We start from the raw sequence: 23,627 nt of genomic DNA on the forward strand, positions 1-23,627 counted from the left end.
ATAGTTTGTACATTATCAGTGATATCTGTGTTACAAGTTTTATTTTGTGTACATATATGTTAAAAGAGAAAACCATGAGCCAAGTTTTAAAATATGTACTTAGTTGTTGATTCACTGATGAAGAAATTTCTGATGTTAGGAATTTTTTTTTTTTTTAAAGCATACCCTTATTAGTGTTGTATGACCATATTCTGGAAACTAGGCATCAGAACAAGGATAAATTTGTTAATTAGTTGAAAAATCTGATTTTCATAGTAGGGTAATTCACAGTCTCTTTATAGCTTAGTATTCCTCAAAAGATTGAAATATTAAACCAGTACAACAAAGATTTCATTTGCAAAAAGAAAAAAAACTGAAAAATTAGGGAAAATGATTATAGTTTTTGTTCTTCAGTGTTTCATAACCAAGTGTTTGTATACGGTTAAAAAAAAAACTTAACTCTACATCAGATTGAGAGCCCAGCAAAGTACAATTGTAGTGTATAGTAAATGGACAAGTGGGTAGAAGGAACAAAGTCTAAAGAAGAACTACATGGTGGAGGCTGGGCACAGAGGCTCATGCCTGTAATCCCAGCATTTTGGGAGGCCAGGGTGGGCAGATCATGAGGTCAGGAGTTTGAGACCAGCCTTACCAACATGGTGAAACCCCGTCTCTACTAAAAATACAAAAGTGAGCCGGGCGTGGTGGCGCGCACCTGTCATGCCAGCTACTCAGGAGGCGGAGGCAGGAGAATTGCTTGAACCCGGAAGGCGGAGGTTACAGTGAGCCAAGATCGCCCCACTTCACTCCAGCCTGGGCAACAGAGCAAGACTCTGTCTCAAAAAAAAGAACTACGTGGTCGAAAAATTGATGCTTGTAGGAATTTATTAGAGGATTATTGGTTAAATTTAATACTGAATGCAGCCTTTTGTTGTTTAAAAAAGTTTTTTGAACTTACAGTCTACGTCAGCATCAGCATCTGCGTCACCATTTCAATCTGCGTGGTATAGTGAATCTGAGATAACTCAGGGAGCACGCTCAAGATCGCAGAACCAGCAACGGGATCATGATTCAAAAAGACCTAAACTTTCCTGTACAAACTGTACTACCTCAGCTGGGAGAAATGTTGGAAACGGTTTAAACACGTTATCAGGTAAGAATATGTTTCTGTAGGTATTTTAAGCCCATTTTTCCCTAGGTGTAACACAGTTGTTCTTAGTTTTGGAATGAGGCAAGCAGATTTTATATGAAGACAGTGGGTCAGAAATGTAGTGGAATTTCCAAAATCTTAGTTTAAATTAATGCTAGAACTGATACTAACTCTTCTGCATTTTTCTTGTAAAATTGATATAGATATTCTACATAAACAGGATATTAGCAGATTTTAATTAGAATAGCTGGTGTTTTATGATCATCAAATTGGTAAATGTGTGTATTCTGTTGGTTATATTTTGTAATTGTTACAAGGAAGGCTAAATCTACTGATACATGTTTAAAATATTGCTTAAGCATGTCTTATGTAAATGATAAACATTGTAGTATATAATATTTATTTTCAGAAAATACGGAGGCTAAGGCAGAATGATCTCTTGAGGCCAGGAGTTTGAGGCCAGCCTAGACAACATAGTGAGATCCTATTTCTACCAAAAAAAAAAACAATTAGCTGGGCCTGGTGGTGCATGCCTATACTCCCCAGCCACTTGAGGGGCTAAGGCTGGAGGATCGCTTGGTCCCAAGGAGTTTGAGGTTACGGTGAGCTATGATCATGCCAGTGCACTCTGGCCTGGTAGACAGAGCAAGACTCTGTCTCTTAAACAAAAAACAAATACGGAAACTCTTGAGTTAGAAAAAAAATGGTGGTATTTTAGTAGGATTTCTAGACAAGGGATTAGAAAGTCACAGTTTTAGTTCTCTAGCTAGATGAGTGGCATTGGGCAAGGTACTGACCACTCTGGGATTTGGATGATCTATCCATAAAGCGTCATGCCTGGTATTTTGTACTGAGACACATATTTTTCACACACATTGAAAAGATCTTTTGTTGAAAGGTCAGGAGGCTACCGTCTCACTCATACTCCTCTTCAAATGAAATGTTAGCCAGTGCCAGTGTTTAAGAGGAGCCAAAACTTGTGATGACACAATTGGAGGTAAAATTATTTAAATGTTTGTGTGTTACCAATTGAAGTAATGTAAGCAGTTCCTGTCTATTTTGATAATCTGGAATGTCATGGGAAAGACGTGCCTATCTGAAGGATATTAAGAATGTTGGGATGGCTAAGAGCAGACTGTTAATAACTTTGTAGTCAAACACCACTGTGCCAGAGATATTTTTGTTCTCTTCTGCTATGTGAAAACATTATAAATACTCTGGGCCATTTCTCTTAATAAAGAGGAATTATTAAGACTACTAGGATTAGGGAAGAAAGAATCAAAATTTCAAGGTAAATAGTGAAGGAAAGAGGTTTGAGACAATGTTTAATTTACTTTTAAATGAAATCATGTCTAATAAAATATCAATAACTATAACAATACTTTAATTCTTAGAATTAAGAATTCTAGAATAAAAAATTAACCAACTGTGGTAGCAGTAAAAATAATTCTGATAAAATTGTATTGTTGACATCTTCCCTTTCCAGATGACTTTGATTTTGATATTGGCAGTTCTCCAGCATCACTTTCATTGACTTTTTTTGTGAAATTCTCCATGTTTGGCAAGATTTACATTTTTGTTCTGTAATCATTTTACATAATGTATAGGTAGATGTTGTGCGAAGTGACTGAGACATTGACATCATGTATGGGGTAGATTTTAGTGTTAGAGAAGAATATGTTTAGAGTAGGAAATAATTTTATAAGTGAATAATTTGTGAATAATTTTATGTTTTACTGAATTTTGTTTCTGATAATGACTACATAACTGGGGATTCTCATAATAAACAACAATAAGGCCGGGTGCTGTGGCTCATGCCTGTAATCCCAACACTTTGGGAGGCTGGGGTGGGCGGATCACCAGAGGTCAGGAGTTTGAGACCAGCCTGGCCAACAGGATGAAACCCCATCTCCACTGAAAATACAAAAATTAGCCAGGCATGGTGGTGCATGCCTATAGTCCCAGCTACTCAGGAGGCTGAGGCAGGAGAATCACTTGAACCCAGAAGGTGGAGGTTGCTGTGAGCTGAGATCGTGCCACTGTACTCCAGCCTGGGCGACAGAGCAAGGCTCCATCTCAAATAAAAGATAATAATAAATAACACTAACTTTCCTCTGTATTACTGAAGATTTGTTACCATCCAAAGCCTTGAAAGCTTTCTCTGATATAAAACTTCTTCATTTATTTTAAGATTCATCTTGGAGGCATAGTCAAGTTCCTAGATCTTCATCAGTGGTACTTGGATCATTTGGAACAGACTTAATGAGAGAGAGGAGAGATTTGGAGAGAAGAACAGATTCCTCTATTAGTAATCTTATGGATTATAGTCACCGAAGTGGTGATTTCACAACTTCATCATGTATGTATAAATTACATTAAGTGTAGCTTCTCATAATGTTCTATTTTCCTTTTTATGTATATTACTAAAACAACAGTAAAAAGGAATAGTGTATCTTTTGTCTTATGAAGATTTCAGAATACCTTAATATTTCTTTCTAGTACTTGTTTTGACCTTAAAAAATAATTTAAAATACAGTAGATGAGTAAGAGTATCTAGATTCCATCTACCTTTACATTGTTTAACTTGCATTTTTCCTTTTAAGAATGTCTGTGTTACAAAGTAACATACTAAATCTTGTATCCTCAAATAGAATTTGCCTATAACATATGTAGTTTAATAACTACTTCTGATTCTTCTACTTCTGAAATAACTGAAAGTTTAAATCACCATTTTAAGGCATAATTTAAAATTACTTTAGTATAACATGGATGTACCTCTAGTTTTATTAAATTGACCTCAAGACCCACACTTTGTTTTTGGTTGCTTGGTTGCTTGCTTTGTTTGTTTTGAGATGGAGTTTTGCTCTTGTTGCCCAGGCTGAAGTGCAATGGCACGATGTCAGCTCACTGCAACCTTCGCCTCCTGGGTTCAAGCGATTCTCCTGTGTCAGCCTCTCTCAGTAACTGAAGAAAAAGGTGCTAATTGAAGTTGACAAATATAGTAGGCAGAAATGGAGTTTGATTTACATAGTAGGAAATAATGTTTTGTTTTTAAAGGTTTAGTTTATTTTAATTTATCTTACTGGGGGAAATGTTTATTTGTGACAAATGAAAACATTTTATTTTCTTGACTTTGGATAGTAGAGCTTTAGTAGACAGTATCAATAGCTTTTAGGTTTTGGACTATAAAAGTACAGGATAGAAATAGATTTAGTTCCTAACATTTACCCTTTCATAAAGCTCCATATATTAGTGTAGTAGTAATTTTGCTCTTATACAAGGTGAATGGGTAGTTTCCTTGCAAAGGAATCTTATAGTATTTCTCATCCCATTTGAAGATTTAAACCACCAGTTAAGGAATCCTTTCAAAAGTGCAGATGTCATAGCCCTATTCTGATTCATAGTTCCTAGCCAGTATTTAAAGCAAATGTAACACAGGATACATTTACAGGATAAGAATTACAGCTGTTAACCTGAAAGAAAAAAAAATTGGAAAAATTTTTAGCTATTAGCGGGATTTTTCATAAAATTACAAGGGTTTAAAACAACTTTTTAATTTATTGCACAGAGTAAAAACAAAATCTCCAAAACAGTCTCCCTTGGATGATTTTGCTTTTAATCATTTTAAGAGTCATTTACATTGTATTATTTGGCCTATTTAAAAGCATCTCAATTTAAATACTAGATATTATTGTATCATACCAAATAATTTCTGATCAATAAATTCAGCTGTTTTAATTTTACCAAAATTTTCATAAGCTCATAATACATTTCTTTTTTATATATTTGTAATGTTGACTTTACACGGCAGTACTGGATTTTACCAGTAGGAATAGAAAGAAATATGTTTATGTTTTTTCTATAATAACAGTAAATTCTGTAGTTACAATGTAACAGTAATCAGTTTGAATCCAGCGCTTCGTTTTGACACTCAACATAATAAATGCAAATAATAATGCTCAAATTATTTCATGTAATTGGTTATCTTTACTTCCTTTCAAAAATAGATGTTCAAGACAGAGTTCCTTCATATTCACAAGGAGCAAGACCAAAAGAAAACTCAGTGAGCACTTTACAGTTGAATACATCATCCACAAACCACCAATTGCCTTCTGAACATCAGACCATACTAAGTTCTAGGGACTCCAGAAATTCTTTAAGATCAAATTTTTCGTCAAGAGAATCAGAATCTTCCCGAAGCAATGCACAGCCTGGATTTTCTTACAGTTCAAGTAGAGATGAAACCCCAATCATAAGCAATTCAGAAAGGGTTGTTTCATCTCAAAGACCATTTCAAGAATCTTCTGACAATGAAGGTAGGCGGACAACCAGGAGATTGCTGTCACGCATAGCTTCTAGCATGTCATCTACTTTTTTTTCACGAAGATCTAGTCAGGATTCCTTGAATACAAGATCATTGAATTCTGAAAATTCTTACGTTTCTCCAAGAATTTTGACAGCTTCACAGTCCCGTAGTAATGTACCATCAACTTCTGAAGTTCCCGATAATAGAGCATCTGAAGCTTCTCAGGGATTTCGATTTCTTAGGCGAAGATGGGGTTTGTCATCTCTTAGCCACAATCATAGCTCTGAGTCAGATTCAGAAAATTTTAACCAAGAATCTGAAGGTAGAAATACAGGACCATGGTTATCTTCCTCACTTAGAAATAGATGCACACCTTTGTTCTCTAGAAGGAGGCGAGAGGGAAGAGATGAATCTTCAAGGATATCTACCTCTGATACATCATCTAGATCTCATATTTTTAGAAGAGAATCAAATGAAGTGGTTCACCTTGAAGCACAGAATGATCCTCTTGGAGCTGCTGCCAACAGACCACAAGCATCTGCAGCATCAAGCAGTGCCACAACAGGTGGCTCTACATCAGATTCGGCTCAAGGTGGAAGAAATACAGGAATAGCAGGGATTCTTCCTGGTTCCTTATTCCGGTTTGCAGTCCCCCCAGCACTTGGGAGTAATTTGACCGACAATGTCATGATCACAGTAGATATTATTCCTTCAGGTTGGAATTCAGCTGATGGTAAAAGTGATAAAACTAAAAGTGCGCCTTCAAGAGATCCAGAAAGATTGCAGAAAATAAAGGAGAGGTAAATTCGAAAACTTGTCTTAAACCTATAAATCAAAAATAGAAAAAGAACTCTTCTTTTTTTTTTTTTGGAGATGGAGTCTCACTCTGTCACCCAGGCTGGAGTGCAATGGCACGATCTTGGCTCACTGCAGCCTTGGCCTCCCGGGTTCAAGCAGTTCTCCTGTCTCACCCTCCCAAGTAGCTGGGATTACAGGCACACTCCACCATGCTCAGCTAATTTTCGAATTTTTAGTAGGGGTTTTACCGTATTGGTCAGGCTGGTCTCAAGCTCCTGACCTTAGGTGATCCACCCGCCTCGGCCTCCCAAAGTGCTGGGATTACAGGCATGAGCCACCATGCCTAGCCTAGAACTCTTCATTTCTAAATTGGCTTCTTATAAAATTGATATTTGAAGTTTCTTTTCTTTCTTTCTTTCTTTTTCATTATTTTTTTAAATTTTTGAGATGGAGTCTCACTCTTTTGCCCAGGTTGAAGTGCAGTGGCACAATCTTGGCTCCCTGCAGCCTCCGCCTCCCTGGTTCAAGCCTCAGCCTCCCAAGTAGCTGGGATTACAGACACCTGCCACCATGCCTGGCTAATTTTTGTATTTTTAGTAGAAGCAAGGTTTCACCACATTGGCCAGGCTGACCTCGAACTCCTGACCTCAGGTGATCCACCTGCCTCCACCTCTCAAAGTACTGGAATTACAGGCATGAGCCACTGCTTCCAGCCTGAAATTTCTTCCCTTAACATTTACATCCAGTAAGATGTCTCACTCATAGGTAAATAGATAAGAATTAATAATTGAGGATAAGCCATGGTAAAGGGGTGTGAATTGTGTCAGAAAGTAATCCAAAGGTTATTTTAACCAGGTTGGAATACATATACACACAAAGACAAAAATCTTAATCTCTTACCCAATTCCTTGGTAGACTAATGCTAAATGGGGTTAGTAAGAGGAACTGAATGACCATGGATTACCAATAAATCTGCCTTAGCCTTTTTTAAGATGATTTATTAACTAACCATTTATTTACATATCTCACTGCAAATATTTTTTTGGAATTTGATGCACAAAATTTACTTTGATTCACAAAGTAAAATTTGATGCACAAAATAATTTTGATTTTGTGTTTGAAGTCCAAGTATATGCTGAATATTATGTTTCTTTAAATTTTTTGTAGAGACAGGGTCTTCCTTTGTTTCCCAGGCTGGTCTCGAACTCCTGGCTTCAAGCAGTCCTCATGCTTCAACCTCCAGAAGTGCTGAAATTACAGGCATGAGCCACCATGCCCAGCCAATTCTTTAGAAGTTAGTATTATTTAACAGAAATACCAGTTTAGGCTGGGTGCAGTGGCTCACGCTGTAATCCCAGCACTTTGGGAGGCCAAGGCGGGTGGATCACAAGTTCAGGAGATTGAGACCATCCTGGCCTACATGGTGAAACCCTGTCTCTATTAAAAATACAAAAATTAGCTGGGTGTGGTGGCATGCGCCTGTAGTCCCAGCTACTCAGGAGGGTGAGGCAGGAGAATTGCTTGAACCCAGGAGGTGGAGGTTGCAGTGAGCTGAGATTGCGCCACTGCACTCCAGCCAGGCGACAGAGCAAGACTCTGTCTCAAAAAAAAAACGAAAGGTTTAAATGCAGGGCATAGAATCTTTTTATACAAAGAAATCTTTATAGAGTTGAAGGTTGCTTATAAATCACTGGTAAGAGTGAAAAGACAAAAAAAACCAGAGATCTTAGTCCCAGCCTTACTCTTAATTTAGTCATCCTAGTCTAATTACTTAGTATTAAAATATTAAAATGAGATAAAGTAGTTTATTTGAAGTACACTTCGAGGAAGAAGACTTACATAAAGGTAATGTGGGATTTTTTTTTTTCCTTTTTCACAAAGGCCTAGTAGAATTGTTGGGAAGCATTATTGTTAGTGTTATTTTTAGATTTTTGTTGTACTTTAGTAAGAAAATGCTTTCAAATCCAACTCAGGTGATAAAGGAAACTCTGCACACTTTCTGAGATGCTGGGCATTGGGCTACCATACTCCTTGTTTTTAATTTTATAGGACAGATTTTGCCATGTGACTGTTATTTCCCTGCTTTTAAACTTGCTATTTTTCCTTTTTTTGTAGAAAGAGATTTGCTCTACCCTGGTAGTGTTTGCTTTAGTGTTTGCTTATTATAGCAGCTTCCTCCAACTGCAGGCTGTCTGCTGTCTGCTAAAGGATGTAGTTACATATTTTCAGCCTTCAAGGTTAGATTAATTTAATTACAGTAGTGTAGGCAGAAAGCAAAGCATTACTTTAGTCATCTTCAGAGAGAAATGATTGAGCTAGCACCACTCTATCTGGTTAATTTTAAAAGCAGCATTTGTTGGTTACTTTGCCAGAGAGAGTGTGTGTGTGTATGTTTGCATTCCTGTATTACATCTTTCCTCATACCTAAGGATTTTAAGACATTCTGCAGTTAAAAATGGTACAGAAAAATTGAATCCACCAAGTAAATAGTTGAAACTATGAAGGGAAGAAAGTTAAATTTAAAGGTAAAATATAAATACCATGTTTTCAGTCTTTAAAAATAATTTATGGTTGAGGTTATGTCTGATTAACCCAGGGCATGAAAGTCTCCTAGCAGTTGTATATCCATCTCTTTCCACAAATCTTTTGCTAAGTTCATTTAGGTATCCATATATTCCGGGTTGTATTTCAGTAACAGTTCAACATTCTGTATTACCAATTTACTGTGTACCTGTTTCATGCCAACAGTGGACTAATGCAGTAGGGATTTTAACAATTACTTACCTTATTATATAAAACTGTTGTTCCACATGTATGTATCAAGCAGTATACAGTGGCCTGTTAAATAGATGACATAGGTTAATGGAAACTTTCATAAGATTGCTGCAGGGAGGGGGCAGATGGAGAATTTTAAAGCATACTTTTAAATTTTTTTCTGTAATACAAAAGTTTATCAGTTTAAACGTGGTTCTGATAACATGTAAATGAGAATCTACAAGCCAGTATGTGTTTAATTCATGGAAATAGCCCTAAAGTTTGAGGGGAGGCAAGGGGCAAAAGTGATAAGTTTATCTTACCTTTATACTGTTGGACTTGAAGTAGTCTGGAATACTGCAGAAATTAAAGTCTCTTAGAAGTACTTATAAAGCCATTGAGAAAAATACAGATCTTAAACTGTCATTTGTTAATGACAAAATTACTTAATCATATGAAAATAAAAATAAATGATAGGATAGCCTATTTTACTTACCTTTAAAATATTTGTTACGATTTTTATTCTCAATGAGAGGGTTTTTCATTTTCAATCAGAGGGTTGCTGATGAATATAATTATTGTTGCTTTGTTGTTTTTACTATTTGCTTTTTTCCACCCAGAGACAGTGTGGATAGAAATAACAAAAAAGAAAGCTTGTGATTATGTATGACTGAAGTAACCAACCAGGATGAGTTATGATAGCTTTGGGAAATGTGCCTTCTTTTGCAGCCTCCTTTTAGAGGACTCAGAAGAAGAAGAAGGTGACTTATGTAGAATTTGTCAAATGGCAGCTGCATCATCATCTAACTTGCTGATAGAGCCATGCAAGTGTACAGGAAGTTTGCAGTATGTCCACCAAGAGTGTATGAAAAAGTGGTTACAGGCCAAAATTAACTCTGGTAAGATTTACCCTTTTGTGTTTTCACAATTTTTTCTAAGAGATGCATGTATGTATGCATTTTGGTTAACAAATTTGTAATTTATAGATTGTCGAATTTAGACTTTTAACAAGTGTCTTAATTTTTGAAGTCTCAGCAGAAGCATTAAAGAGCATTAGTCTTTGTAAATTTTTAGTAATGTGTCTTATATGTCTTATATTTCATTTCCTACCAAACTATTTACTACTTCATACATGTATAGTACAGCTGTAATTTGTGATCACTGGTGTGTCCCTTTTATCATGTAAGATCCTTTTGAATCAAGGAAATAGACTCACCATTTACCAGCTGTGTGTCCTTGAGAAAGATTTATTTCTAATGTTGCTGTTGTGTCACTTAGCGAATTATGATAATAAGGCTACTATGGGGATTTATTTGTTCATTGAGTGCCTGTAATGGAGCCAGGCACAGTAGTTCTAGACGTCGGTTATAGGATGGTAAAAAGACAAGGCACCTGCTTCTTGTAGTGATATTGGGTGTTAACGAAATGCCTTTCTGAAGTGAGAACGTGTAAATTGAGGGCTGAGCTATTCCATGATGAGGGGAAGCAGCACTCTAGCATAGGGAACAGCAAGTTCAAAGACTTTAAGGTGGGAATCAACCTAGGTCTATTTGAGGAGCTGAATTATGCATAGTGTGGCTGGTGTATAGTTAGTCGGGGAGGGGAGATAAAGTTGAGATGAGAAAGATTAGCAGAAGTTAGTTTGTGCAAGACTTTTAAAGGCCCAAATCTTAGATTTAAATATGATGGGAAGCTACTAAAGGGAAAGGCAATGAAATTATCTTATTTATATTTGGCTTCTCTGAGAATGGATTTTTAGGGGGACAAGAGTAGTACAGGGAGACCAACCAGGAGTCTGTTATCAGAGCACTTGCTAGAGTTGGTGTTGATTAACGTGTAGTAGTGTGACCGTGATGATAGAATGGGTAGATTCTGGTATATTTTGTAGGTAGATCCTGTAAGACATCCAATTCAGCAGATTGGATGTGATGGAATGAAGGAGAAAGAACAATTAGGGAAGCTCATATTTTGCCTTGAGCAGTTAAGTGAACGGCAGTTCCTTTTACTGAAATAGGAAGCTGAAAAGGGAACCAAGGGTTCTGTTTTGGACATTTTATTTGAACTGCTTACTAGATAACCATATGGAAATGTCATGTAGGCAGTTAGCTAGACAAGCCTGGCATTTCAGGAGAAACACTGGAAGTTTCAGTTATGAACGCATGAGTAACGTTTGAGGTTTTGGTATTAAATAAGGTCAGCTAGAGGAAGAGCATATATCAAAGAAATAGGCCCAGGGCAGAGCCCTGGGACACCCAAACGTTTAGTGAAAACAAAGGAGATTTGAAAAGCAGCCTTTAGGAAGGAAGAAAACCAAGAAAATGTGTTGTGCAAGCCAAAAGAAGAATGCTTTAAGGAGTGTGGGATCAACCCTGCACTTCTGAGAGGTCAAGTAAAATGAGAAAAAAGAATAATTGGATTTGATAGCGTAGATGTTCTTCGTGGTTTCAATCTCTGGAATGCTGGGTTCCTGAGCCTGATTAGATTAGACTGAGTAGAGAAAAGTAGGTAAGAAAGGATAGACAACAACATAGGTTCAATACTTTGAACAAATTTACTACCAAGGAGACTGGAGATGGGGAACAGGAATTAGAGTTACATGGGATCACAAGAAGTGTTTTTGTTTTATTTTGAGGTAGGGAATTTTAAGGCATGTTTTTATTTTGAGACTTCTAATAGAGGAAAAAAAAATATGAAAAGAGGGGAAAGAAGATAGGGTCCAGAGCACAGCTTGAGTGGTTATCCCTTAATAGGAGAAAGGATATTTTCTCTTCAGAAGGCTAGTGTTGATGTGTTTATCAGTTTGTTGCTTTGATGGGAAGATTTATGACTCCCTCTGTTAATTGCATCTGTTTTCTTAGAAAGAGAGGTAAGGTCTTTAGCTGGTTAGGAAGTTTTGAGGTGTGAGGAAAATAACATTCTAAGGATGTGAATGTGTAGTAGGATTTCCAGATTGTATTAGTGTCTGTAAAAGTGATTTTAAAATGAGGTACACATACAGTTTTTTTAAAGCAGTTTTCAGATGCTTGGGATAAAGGTATGGACTAGAGTACAATGCTGGTAGGTCTTTTGCCAGGCAAATATGATGAAGGGAGTTAAGGGTATCTATAAGGACATAATTGTGGCGATCATAGAAATTAAAATCAGGAGGAAAGTAAGGACATCAGGAAGTGTATAGTGAGAAAGAGGTAGAGTATCTGAATTTTATTGACATTGATGTAAGTAGGCTAAAATAAGAATTGGTACACAGGAGGAGGGGATGCTTAAAATGGAGATTTAGGGGTAGTGCAGCAAATTGTGATGAGGTCAAGGGTATGAACTTAGAGTTGGTGACTGAGGTGGGGAAGGGTGATATTGGAAGCAAAGATGTTGAGAAAGTTATAATCCAATGGGACTGGTCTTGGATGTTGAAACAACCAAGGATTTAGTTGGCAAAGAAGGGTAGAGAACCAGGTGCTGAAAGTCATTAATGATTAAGGGGGGAATTAAGATTTGAAAACAGTAATGGGTGTGTTGGGTGGGCAACTACCCTCACTTCTTGGTCCTGAGTTACAAGGGACTGTGAGGATAAAATGGCTAGAGAAGCATATATATAGGTATCATTAGTCAGAAGGCACTGTGGTTCAGGCATGAAAGTAAAGAGATAGTTCAAAAGAGAAAGGTTGGTGATTAGAGGAATTTACTGATACTAGACCATGAGTACCAGGGGATATAGGAATAACTAGTAAGGTAGAAAACTAGATCAGATTAATAAATGTACATAGTTGTTTAAGATTAAAGGTCTGATCATTAGCATGGTAACAGACAACTATGTTGTGAGGTATGATGGCACTGATTTTGATTTTAATAATCTGTTGGAGGAGTTGGGTTCAAGTTGGAGATGATGGGGATACTGGGAAAATTCCTGAGACTCCCAGTAATGTGGTAGTCAAGTGGTGAGCAGTAGCCCTCTAGGGGGCACAAGAGGAGAAAGCAGTATCTTTTCTTCTAAGCTAGTCTAAGCCCAAGGCTCTGAACAAGCTATCTCACCTGGAACTGCCTTTTCTCTGAGCTATATGGTGTTACGGTAACTCACAGGCTTTGTTAGTCACTGCCCTGAGGTGTTAGATGTACTAAATGAGAGATTACACGTAAAGTGCTTAGTATTTTGACACTTAAGGGCCCAGAAATGTTAGCTATTACCAAAATGAAGAACAACAACTTGACTCAACTTCTGATACATATAATTGGATTGTTAGTGCTAGATATGGAGGAAAACAGATAATATAGTTTATTGTTTAAGAACATTGGCTTTTTGAAGTTAGACAAGCCCAGTTTGGAATATTTACTCGAACACTCAGCTAGCTATAGGGTCTTGAGCATGTTTCTTAACATTGGTTCTAAACCCTGGCTGCTGATCAAAATCACCCACTGGAGTTTTTAAAAATACAGATGGGCCAGGTATGGTGGCTCACACCTGTAATCCCAGCACTTTGGGAGGCCAAGGCAGGTGGAACACCTGAGGTCAGGAGTTCGAGACCAGCCTGGCCAACATGGTGAAACCCCGTCTCTACTGAAAATACAAAAATTAGCTGGGCATGGTGGAGCACACCTGTAATCCCAGCTACTTGGGAGACTGAAGCAAGAGAATCGCTTGAACACAGGAGGCGGAGGTTGCAGTGAGCCGAGATTGCCCCATTGCACTGCAGCCTGGGTGACAAGCGTGACACTCAGTCTCAAAAAAAAAAAAATTTACAGATGATTCAGATTCACTCTTAAAGATTCTTAAGTAAGACTAGGTTAGGCCTCAGTTCTGTCTGAGTAACATTGAGTAATACCTCATAAAGTTGTTATGAATGTCAAAAGAGTTATTGTTCATAGTTTCCCACTGTACCAGTTACATGGTAAGTACACTGTTAAATTAAATGGGAGTTAGTTTGTTTTTGTTTTTTGAGACGGAGTCTTGTCACCAGGCTGGAGTGCAGTAGCACAATCTCAGCTTACCGCAATCTCTGCCTCCCAAGTTCAAGTGATTCTCCTGCCTCAGCCTCCTGAGTTAGCTGGGATTACAGGTGCACATCACCACACCTGGCTAATTTTTTGTATTTTTAGTAGAGATGAAATTTTGTCAAGTTGGCCAGGCTGGTCTCGAACTCCTGGCCTCAAGTGGTCTGCCCACATTGGCGGCCTCCCTGGCTAATGTTTTCTGTATTTTTAGTAGAGATAGGGTTTTGTCGTGTTGTCCAGGCTGGTCTCAAACTCCTCGCCTCAAGTGATCTGCCTGCCTTGGTGGCCTCCCAAAGTGCTGGGATTATAGGCGTGAGCCACCACACCTGGCCTAGAGTTAGTTTTATAAGGTTATAATAAGTACTTTTCAAGATATGGCCAATTGAATGTCTAGGTCTCAGCAACTGAACTTTCCTGATAGGTATTCAGAAGTATTTCTCAGAGCTACACAAAGACCCCATCTGGTAGAAGGTTCATTCTGGTAGAGATTTATTTAAACATTTATTAAGAAGCTACTGTATTTGGATTGCTAAAGTCTACAGGATATACAAATTTAGGCAGATGCAGTCAGGGTGTAATGGAGAGAGCCCTGATTAAGAAATACAGGAGTAGGCTGGCTGTGGTGGCTCATGCCTGTAATCCAACAGGACAAGGTAAGGGGATCCCTTGAGCCCATGAGTTAGAGGCTGCAGCGAGCCATGGTCATGCCCCTGCACTCCAGGCTGGGCAGCAAAGAGAGATCTTGTCTCCAGAAAAAACGTGTAGGAATAAATGGGTTGCTCCCAGCTGTGTGTAGCCTATTTGAATGACTTAATAAGTCTCTTATTCCATAGAGGAGGAAAATGAAGCCCTAAGATATAAGAGAATCTATTAAATTATCTCCAAGGTCCATATTACATTTTCATATATGCTAGACTCCAAAAAGAAGCTTGGTTTTATTCATATACTCAAAATATAGTGAAAACTCAATATAATTTGACTACAGCCCATTTTGAGACAGCATGCTTCTTCAGATTAGCACTCACTTTCAGCTGTTTTCTAGAACATGTATGTAAGTTACTGCTGTCTTGGACCTTATGCCAAATTTTACTCTTAAAAAATTCTTATTAACTAACACTAGTTATTGCAGTTTTATGAGTTCCTTGAAGGCAGGGCCTACTACTTACTCTTTTTTGAATCTCCAAAACCCTCTAATTATTGCTTGCACATAACAGTCACTCAACAAATGTTAGTTGAATTGAATTGAAACCTATCTACCCTATTATTCATACAACTTACTCTAATTTTAAGGCCATTTTTCCATTGGAAACCCTATCTGAAAATAAACCAACAAAGGAAAAGGCAGACAGAACCTACATGTTTAATTACACAAGACTACTACCTACCAAATTGGAACCAAAAAGCTTAGGAATAATCAAATGTTGGATGAATATGGAAGTTTTCTTTTTCTTTTTAAAAAAATGTTTGGTAAAACAAATACATAAATATATAAAATATGCCATTTTGACCATTTTTAAGTATACAATTTTCATATTCACAGTGTTGTGCAACCATCACTTCTATTTCCAAAATTGTTTATCATTCCAGACAGAAACTCTAACCATTAAGCAGTAACTCCTTACTTCCTACTCCCTTCTCTGCCAAATCCCTGGTAACTTCTGATCTACTTTCTGTCTCTAAATTTGCATATTCCAGATATTTTATGTAAGTAGAGTCATAAAATACTTGTGCTTTTGTATCTGTATTTCATTTAGCATAATGTTTTAAAAGTTCATGTTGCAGCATATATCAAGACTAATTCCTTTTATGAGTGAAAGGAGCTGTTTTTATTTGGACAAAGGTGGGGTCCCTTTTTTCCCTTTCTAGCAAGTAAGGCAGACACATTCCTTAAACTCCAGAAGGTCTTAGGTATGTGTTGTCACATCAAAGATACTTTGGTGTATCTTTGATGTGACCTTGGGTGTGTAACTAGGTGTTTGAGATGTTACATCACTAAACATTGTTTTCATGGCATCATGTCAAAGTACTTAATGAGTAAGTAGGAAGTACAGATGACGTTCCATTGCCTCTGTCTGCTTCCCAGGATCAAGGATGTCTGAGTATCTGGGAGGAAGAAAACAACCAAGGTATCTAAATTATGGTGGTGGCTTATTATCATAGGGCAGGACCTAATGTGCACATTGGATATTATAGACTGCTCTATTAGGGGACATTACTGGTTTACTGCAGAAATGTAATATTTCCTTTTCTTCTCCTTTCCTTTAAGGTTTTATTTATTTTAAGCTTAAAACTTAGCGAGCAAAAGTGTTTTATGAAGACATTGTAAAACTAAGCTTTACTTGTAATTTAATTTTTACCAGGTTCTTCATTAGAAGCTGTAACCACCTGTGAACTATGTAAAGAGAAGCTGGAGCTTAACCTGGAGGATTTTGATATTCATGAACTACATAGAGCTCATGCAAATGAACAAGTTAGTATATTTTGCCTAATTTGGTAAGTGTCTATTCTATGCTTCAAGGACAGCTCTTGAAGAAAAGATTAAATCATGGTCAGAAACCTTGCATTAAAATAATAACAACAATGATAATGTTATTAACATAATTCTGTTACTGCATTAGGTGTTAGAATTTCATAATTTTTTTTTATTTTTCCCTTAAGCTTAGGAAAGTTGTTCCAAAATAGGGATGCCAACCTTATTTCCCCACAGCTGTAAGTTTTTTGAGATGCATAAATGATACAGTTAGAATGAAGAGCTCAATAATTTCCGCCTTTTTCTTTACTGAAGGAAAATTCAGGAGGTGGGGCAGATGTGTGTTTAAGGAGATTACAAGGGTGACTTTAGAGCCAAATTGTTGAAGTGTGGTTAGCATATTTGTTTAAAAAAAAACAAACAAAAAAAGATATGCTGTAAAGGGAATGCATGAAGTGCTTGAAAAACACTTTCTGGCCAGGTACAATATAGCTCAGACTTACACCTAGCACTTTGGCAGGCTAAGACGGGATGATTGTTTGAGGCCAGGAGTTTGAGACCAGCCTTGGCAACATAGCAAGACCCAGTCTCTACAAAACAGAAAACAAAAACACTTTTTAAATGTAGGGGTAATGGGTCTCCCCTCTTTTGTTATACTGAATGAGATTTACAAAACATAAAAACCATTTTGTGCGGCCGCCATCTCTGTTTAGTTCCAAAACATTTTCATCACTCTAAAAGAAAACCCTCTACCCATTGAACAGCTCCCCATTCTGTGCTGTCAGCCCCTGGCAACAACCAGTCTGTGTTGTTTTATGGATTTACTTATCCTGGATATTTCATACAAATAGAATCATACAATAATATATTTTAAGTATGGGAATAATAGATACCCTTTGAAAATCTGATTAAAACTATGTACCCTTCTCAGAAAATATATAAGACACAAATTCTGTCTCTAATTTAGGGGATTCCCAGATCCTTTGAAGCTAATTGCTTGGATCCAGATAAAGAATCACTGATCTAGAGAATGGAAACATTAAGCAGTTGATGTAGCATAGGTGCTACTCTAATGCCAGTTATGTTATTTTATTCTCCGATGCACTAGGTATCCAAAAAGAAAATGACTTTCAGCAAGGCAGTGTTTTAAATGCCCAAGGAGTTTTCTGTAGATAGCTGAGCATTGTTATTTAAAAACCAGAGGAAACATGGAAAAGTGGAATCATGCAGAAATAAGTATAAATACATAACTTGCCTTCTTAAAATGAGAGTAGGTTTCAAAAGGATTGTTTCTTCTGCCATCTTCCTTCCCAAGATGCTTCATCCTGTCTCTCAAAGGCAGTTTTTTCCTTTTGTTTTGGTTTTGGTTTTGGTTTGTTTTTTTGAGATGGAGTTTCACTTTGTCACCCAGGCTGGAGTGCATTGGTATGATCTCGGCTCACTGTGACCTCTGCCTCCCGGGTTCAAGCGATTCTCCTGCCTCAGCCCCCTGACTAGCTGGGTTTACAGGCATTTGCCGCCATGCCCAGCTAATTGTATTTTTAGTAGAGATGGGGTTTCACCATGATGGTCAGGCTGGTCTCGAATTCTTGACCTCATGATCCACCTGCCTCAGCCTCCCAAAGTGCTGGGAATATAGGCATGAGCCACCGTACCCGGCCAGTTTTTTCCTTTTTGATCTCAGTCAAGAATGTTTTTATTGTTTTCTAAGCATTTTAATGAACCATATTCTTTAGAAGTTTTAGGAGATACTAGGTGGAGTCATTGTAAAAACAATGACAGCCTTGATTAAACTTCCTGGTTTTAACTTGTTTGTTCTGTATGAACAATAGATTCTAGTGGCCTGATAGCTACACTGATTTTAAGTGATTTGTTTGTATTTCCACATTAACCAGTGGCTTGATCTTTTGCAAGGTGATAACCTTTTTTTTTTTTTTTTTTTTTGAGATGGAGCCCAGGCTCTATTGCCCAGGCTGGAGTGCAATGGCGCGATCTCAGCTCACTACAACCTCTGCCTCCTGGGTTTAAGCTATTCTCTTGCCTCAGCCTCCCAAGTAGGTGGGATTGCAGGCACTCGCCTCTACACCAGGCTAATTGTATTTTTAGTAGGCACGGGGTTTCACCATGTTGGCCAGGCTGGTCTTGAACTCCTGACCTTAGGTGATCCACCCACCTTAGCCTCCCGAAGTGCTGGGATTACAGGCATGAGCCACTGTGATTGGCCCCATTTAAAATTTTTAAAAAGTGTTCTGGATATATAATTTCCTTTTAAGTTCAAAATAAGCAACAATAATTATTAAGTGAATCATTTCAGTTTTGGTTTTTGGTTTTTTGTTGTTTTTTTTTTTTTGAGATGGAGTTTCACTCTTGTCGCCCAGGCTGGAGTACAATGGCACGATCTCAGCCAACTGCAACCTTTGCCTCCCGGGTTCAAGCGATTCTCCTGCCTCAGCCTCCCAAGTAGCAAGTAGCTGGTATTACAGGCTCCCACCACCACACCCAGCTAACTTTTGTGTTTTTAGTAGAGACAGGGTTTCGCCATGTTGGCCAGGCTGGTCTTGAACTCCTGACCTCAAGTGATCCACCCACCTCAGCCTCCCAAAGTGCTGGGATTATAGGTGTGAGCCACCACAACTGGCCTCAGATTTCTTGAATACTCAGTAGACTGATAACCAGTTAGTTGCTGAAGCTGGTACTAACAACATAGAGTTCTTGACGTCCAATGAACCAGTTGCCCAATTCAGTTTGTAAATAGTTCACTGTAAAAATTACAGGACAGATTAGATTTTTAATAATACTATATTTATGATTTATATTCATGGCTTGAAAACATCTGTGGGCGGGGGAGAGAAACTTTTAATCTGAGTAATATGAACCCCTTTAAATTACCAGGTTCAGAGAAGTATTTAAAATGTGACAGCATTCGCATCTCACTCTCCCTTGAGCTAAATAAATACCTCTTGAAGCTGCTTACTTTGGGGCTTCTAGACTAACTAGTGCCAAGTAGACATAAAATGTCATATACCCTATAGTTCAATAGTGTATAGCCAATCACTAACCAACATTATTTCTGTAAACCAATGTTGAGAATTCAGAATGAACAACTTTTGTTACCTCTCCCTTCTGGATTTGTCCTTTTTTCTTTAAAAATTTGAGCTTTTCTTTTGTTCTCTGGGGCACTCTCCCCAAGGCAACTTGGAAGTGTGAGCCTGGCAGCAGTCCTGAACCTTAACTAAAATAAACTCTGTTAATTTTGTCTCAGCTGCTGCTTTTTAGGTTAACACAACAGAACAGTTTTGAAGAACTGTTTTTACTAACTACAAATTTCTGTGTGAATGATCTCTTACCTTTATTCATTCTTTTATTTACTGTGCCTTTAAGTTCATTGTATTACACAGAAAAACACTTGAGCTATCAGAATAGTTATAGTAGTATATTGGCATAGCTATAGATGAAATGTAATTTTTAACTAAGCATATATAGCTATAGCCATTTGTATAATGAAATCTGTGAGCTTTATGGAAAACCAAAGCATTCATTCCACCATCAAATTATTTAAAAGTTCCATTTTTATATAAAGTCATTACACTAAAGAAGACTGTATGAGAATAAAAAGTAAAATTTTATGAAATTATAAAGGATAGTCTTTTTTCTTAATAAATGGCATTGTATCCCTTACTAGGAACTGGATATGAATACATTTCCTCTAGTTTATCAGTGTACTGTGAGTATCAATCTCAATTCTACTAATTTTTCATTCTCTGTATTTTTCTTTTCTCCTGTTTGCTTCCCTATTGAAGGCTGAGTATGAGTTTATCAGCTCTGGTCTCTACCTAGTGGTGTTACTGCACTTGTGCGAACAAAGCTTTTCTGATATGATGGGAAATACAAATGAACCAAGCACACGTGTCCGAGTAAGTAATAATGAAGTCGGGGAGAGGGAGGGTATGATGCAGCAAGTGTTTGCCTTGGAAAGCAGATTGTTTTATATGTTGACATCTTCCTTTGGGAAGCTTTTATTTTTTAAATGTTTCTTAAAAATAAAGATACTGTAGATTTAATGGAAATTGCTGTATTCTATAACAAGCAGCCTGATTTTCTCATAAAGTTATTTTAGAGAAAGAAGTAATTTTCTAGCTCTCGAAGGTAATTGGAATGTATTTCATTGAAAAACAGAATTGGAAACATCAAGGGAAAATGGGCTTTTTATTATTAAAACAAAAACAAAACCTGAGTATTATCACTTAGAAACCTGAAATTGAACTCCAAAAGCCAAAGAGTATGGGAAATTAACTTCAATTTATTTGTTACTGTTCTACAAAAGATTACCAGTGTACTAATTTTAAAGTGTCCATATTACAAAGTATTTTAGATATGGAATAGTTGGTTGTTTACTGTGTACGCTGTTGGCCGTAATATGACATTTGGGCTAGCTGTATGTTAGGTATTTATAAGTAAATGATGCTCTTTGCCTCAGTGTACCAGAAGAAACTTTATGCTCTGCTGCCTGGGCCATTTTGTGTAGCAAGGGCTAAGGTCTCTATATATCTGCCATTATTGTAGCATTCTGAACACTTCATATCTTGAAATGTGTTCATAAATACATCCTTCAGACTTCCTTATATAAATGTTAACTTCGGTGATAAAAATGTAGTAGAGATCATGTAATGTTTTTATTTTGAACATTATCAAGTAACTGCAATTCAACGTATATAATATTCTTTCTAAATTAGTAAAATATTTTTCTTTATTTTATCATCATGTGGACATTATTCCAGTGAGCCAGTTAATAGATAATTATCATTGAAGAGCATTCATATTATCTATCAGGAGCATTCAGAATTTGAGCAAAGATCTCTTGACTTCTAAGTACTTTAGAAATTGTGAACCCTTAAAACCTTAATACCATAAAATGATTTCTAAAAAGGTACCTTAAGTCTTCAGAATGAATAAACCATATAAAACATCTAAGAACTTTTGAATTCATGTGTTTCTAAAAGTTCGTATTAAGTTTTAAAAGTGGGAAATTACAGAATGTTGAATGATACTCCAAAGTGGAAGTCATTAGGATTTTTTTTAATGTATAGAACCAAATGTATACTTTTATCAAATGTAGGTAGGAAAATATTGGTTCTTGGGAGTTTGTGTGTGTGTGTGTGTGTGTGTGTGTGTGTGTGCGCGCCCACTGAAACTGAATTTATTTGGGTCCAAATACAAGGGTGGTTTTTTGGGTTTTTTTTCCTCCATTTCATAATTTTTTGAAGTGTTTATAAGCAATATCATTGGATAAAATTATTGTATCTGCTCCCAATTTTTAAAAACTGGTTTCTACATGATTATAAAGATTATATAAAACATTTAAAAATTAATACCATTAAGCTTGTGATTTTTGATATTGGGGGGAGAAAAACCCCTATTTAAAGGCTTAAAATGATGTTTGACTTTTTAAGTAGAAATGAATCTCCTATACTGATTCTCTAGAGCCATTTGCAACATTTAAACTACTGTATTTCTTTCTGCATTGTTTCTAGTTTATTAACCTTGCAAGAACTCTTCAGGCACATATGGAAGATCTCGAAAGTAGGTGGAATTTCCCCTCCCCAGACTTGTTGAATTTACTTTTGCAAATTAAACCCAAAGCAAAACCTAAGTATATATTCTGTTCTGCCAAATTAGAGCTCATTTATAGACTTAATAATACCAAAATGATTGATTTGGGAAATATGGGTTGGGCAACTGACATTTGTGTTTTTTGTTGTTGTTTTGTTTTAAAGCATATTTTAAGGTATGGAAGGATGTAATTTTAACTGCATTTTACTTTTTTTTTTTTCAAAGAGAAATTTATTGTTGATCACCTTGATTTCAGGATTTATAATAAAAACGAAGGCATAAATCTTAACTACTAATCAAACCACATTTCTTAATCTGTTAGGATTTTGTTTTGTTTTGTTTTTGGTAAGAAATTTTACCTGTTACTCAGCTTTGTTAGATCATAAGAGATTATTCCTGGGCTTATATATGATTCCAGGAAAATATGGGACAGGGAATCCTAATTCTGAATCCATATCAGAAGCCATAAAGGGCTTTTGTTTGTGGGTTTTTTGTTGTTGTTGTTGTTTGGCTTTTTTAGGTCCTCATGGACCTTTAATAGGTAGCCAGCACTGCCAACAGCTCCAGTCTCTTAAGATCACATTCCAGCCTCAGGATTTCTGGCTGGGATTATAAGTGAAGGCACTTAATTCTCAAATCTTTACAGGCATCTCTACAGCCTATCCTCTTCTTAATGTCCTGTAACTTCCAGTGTGCTTCATACCATGTGGGCACATGTATTGGCTCTGGAACAGCTAGAAATTGAAGATTACCCCACCCACCCCCTACATATTTTACTTTTTCACCCTTTGTTGCCCATTCCAAAACACTACCTGAAGTGTCTTTTTAAAATATGTATTCTGCAGTTGAATACTGAAGAATTACTTTCTGTACTCATCTTCAAATTATTTGGAATGTTATCTATAGTGCGCACAACATTTTTACTTTTACAGAAAGCTCAGCATCCTTTGAAGTAAGGTTTAAAAAAGACTTAGTCCTCATAGGAACCTTTTAATTCTAGGTAATCTAAATCATAGATTTTTGTCATTAATTCTATACTACTTTCAACTTTTAAAAGGTCTTGAGATGAAACCAGGTAACATATTTTCACAATTTTAATTAGGATATGTGAAAAGAAAGGAGTCAGTGCGAATTCACTTGGTATAAAATTTTTTCTCTTTATACCTTCTTTCAGATCCCTTAGGTTGGCCTAATACAAAGGTCTCTGTTTTTTTAAATTACAATTTATACTTTGTCCAATATCATGATAGTAATTTGTTTCAGTGTATGTTTTCCCCAGATTTCTCCATTTTAAAAAACTAACATTCTCGTTTAAAATTTGATTTCTTAAACATAGTATTGTCTACTCCTAACATGTGGGAAGAGAAAGATGAAGGTGAAATATGTCCAAACTCAAATGAGCATGAAAGACAAGGGGCAAGTTAACCCCTAAATATCAGAGTATTAATACATTCTGAAATGGGTTCTGACTAAATTGTCCTCTCCTGTAGAGTTAAATGGAAAAACACAAGAAGTTCCTTAATAAGCTATATAATCTTTTAGTTTGGTATTTCTCAGTGATACAGCATAAGAGTTTG

At 36.7% G+C, this 23,627-nt stretch overlaps 1 protein-coding gene across 27 annotated transcripts in view; it reads left to right on the top strand.

The window, feature by feature from the left end:
* Positions 1 to 23,627, top strand: part of MARCHF7 (membrane associated ring-CH-type finger 7) — a 54,996-nt gene that overhangs the window by 29,116 nt on the left and 2,253 nt on the right. For 7 of the 27 annotated variants that reach the window (XM_077957073.1, XM_077957081.1, XM_015110218.3 and 4 more), the window contains 7 exons: positions 940 to 1,132; positions 3,321 to 3,488; positions 5,137 to 6,235; positions 9,717 to 9,886; positions 16,331 to 16,440; positions 20,241 to 20,354; positions 21,972 to 22,020. In XM_077957073.1, the coding sequence (XP_077813199.1) occupies positions 940 to 1,132; positions 3,321 to 3,488; positions 5,137 to 6,235; positions 9,717 to 9,886; positions 16,331 to 16,440; positions 20,241 to 20,354; positions 21,972 to 22,020 (1,903 nt within the window). Of the gene's footprint in view, positions 1 to 923; positions 1,133 to 3,320; positions 3,489 to 5,136; positions 6,236 to 9,716; positions 9,887 to 16,330; positions 16,464 to 20,240; positions 20,355 to 21,971; positions 22,021 to 23,627 lie in introns of all 27 variants that reach the window. The other 20 variants (XM_077957086.1, XM_077957084.1, XM_077957087.1 and 17 more) reach the window with 9 other exon arrangements.

Source organism: Macaca mulatta, chromosome 12 (genome assembly GCF_049350105.2).
Source record: "Macaca mulatta isolate MMU2019108-1 chromosome 12, T2T-MMU8v2.0, whole genome shotgun sequence".
Lineage (NCBI taxonomy): Eukaryota > Metazoa > Chordata > Mammalia > Primates > Cercopithecidae > Macaca > Macaca mulatta.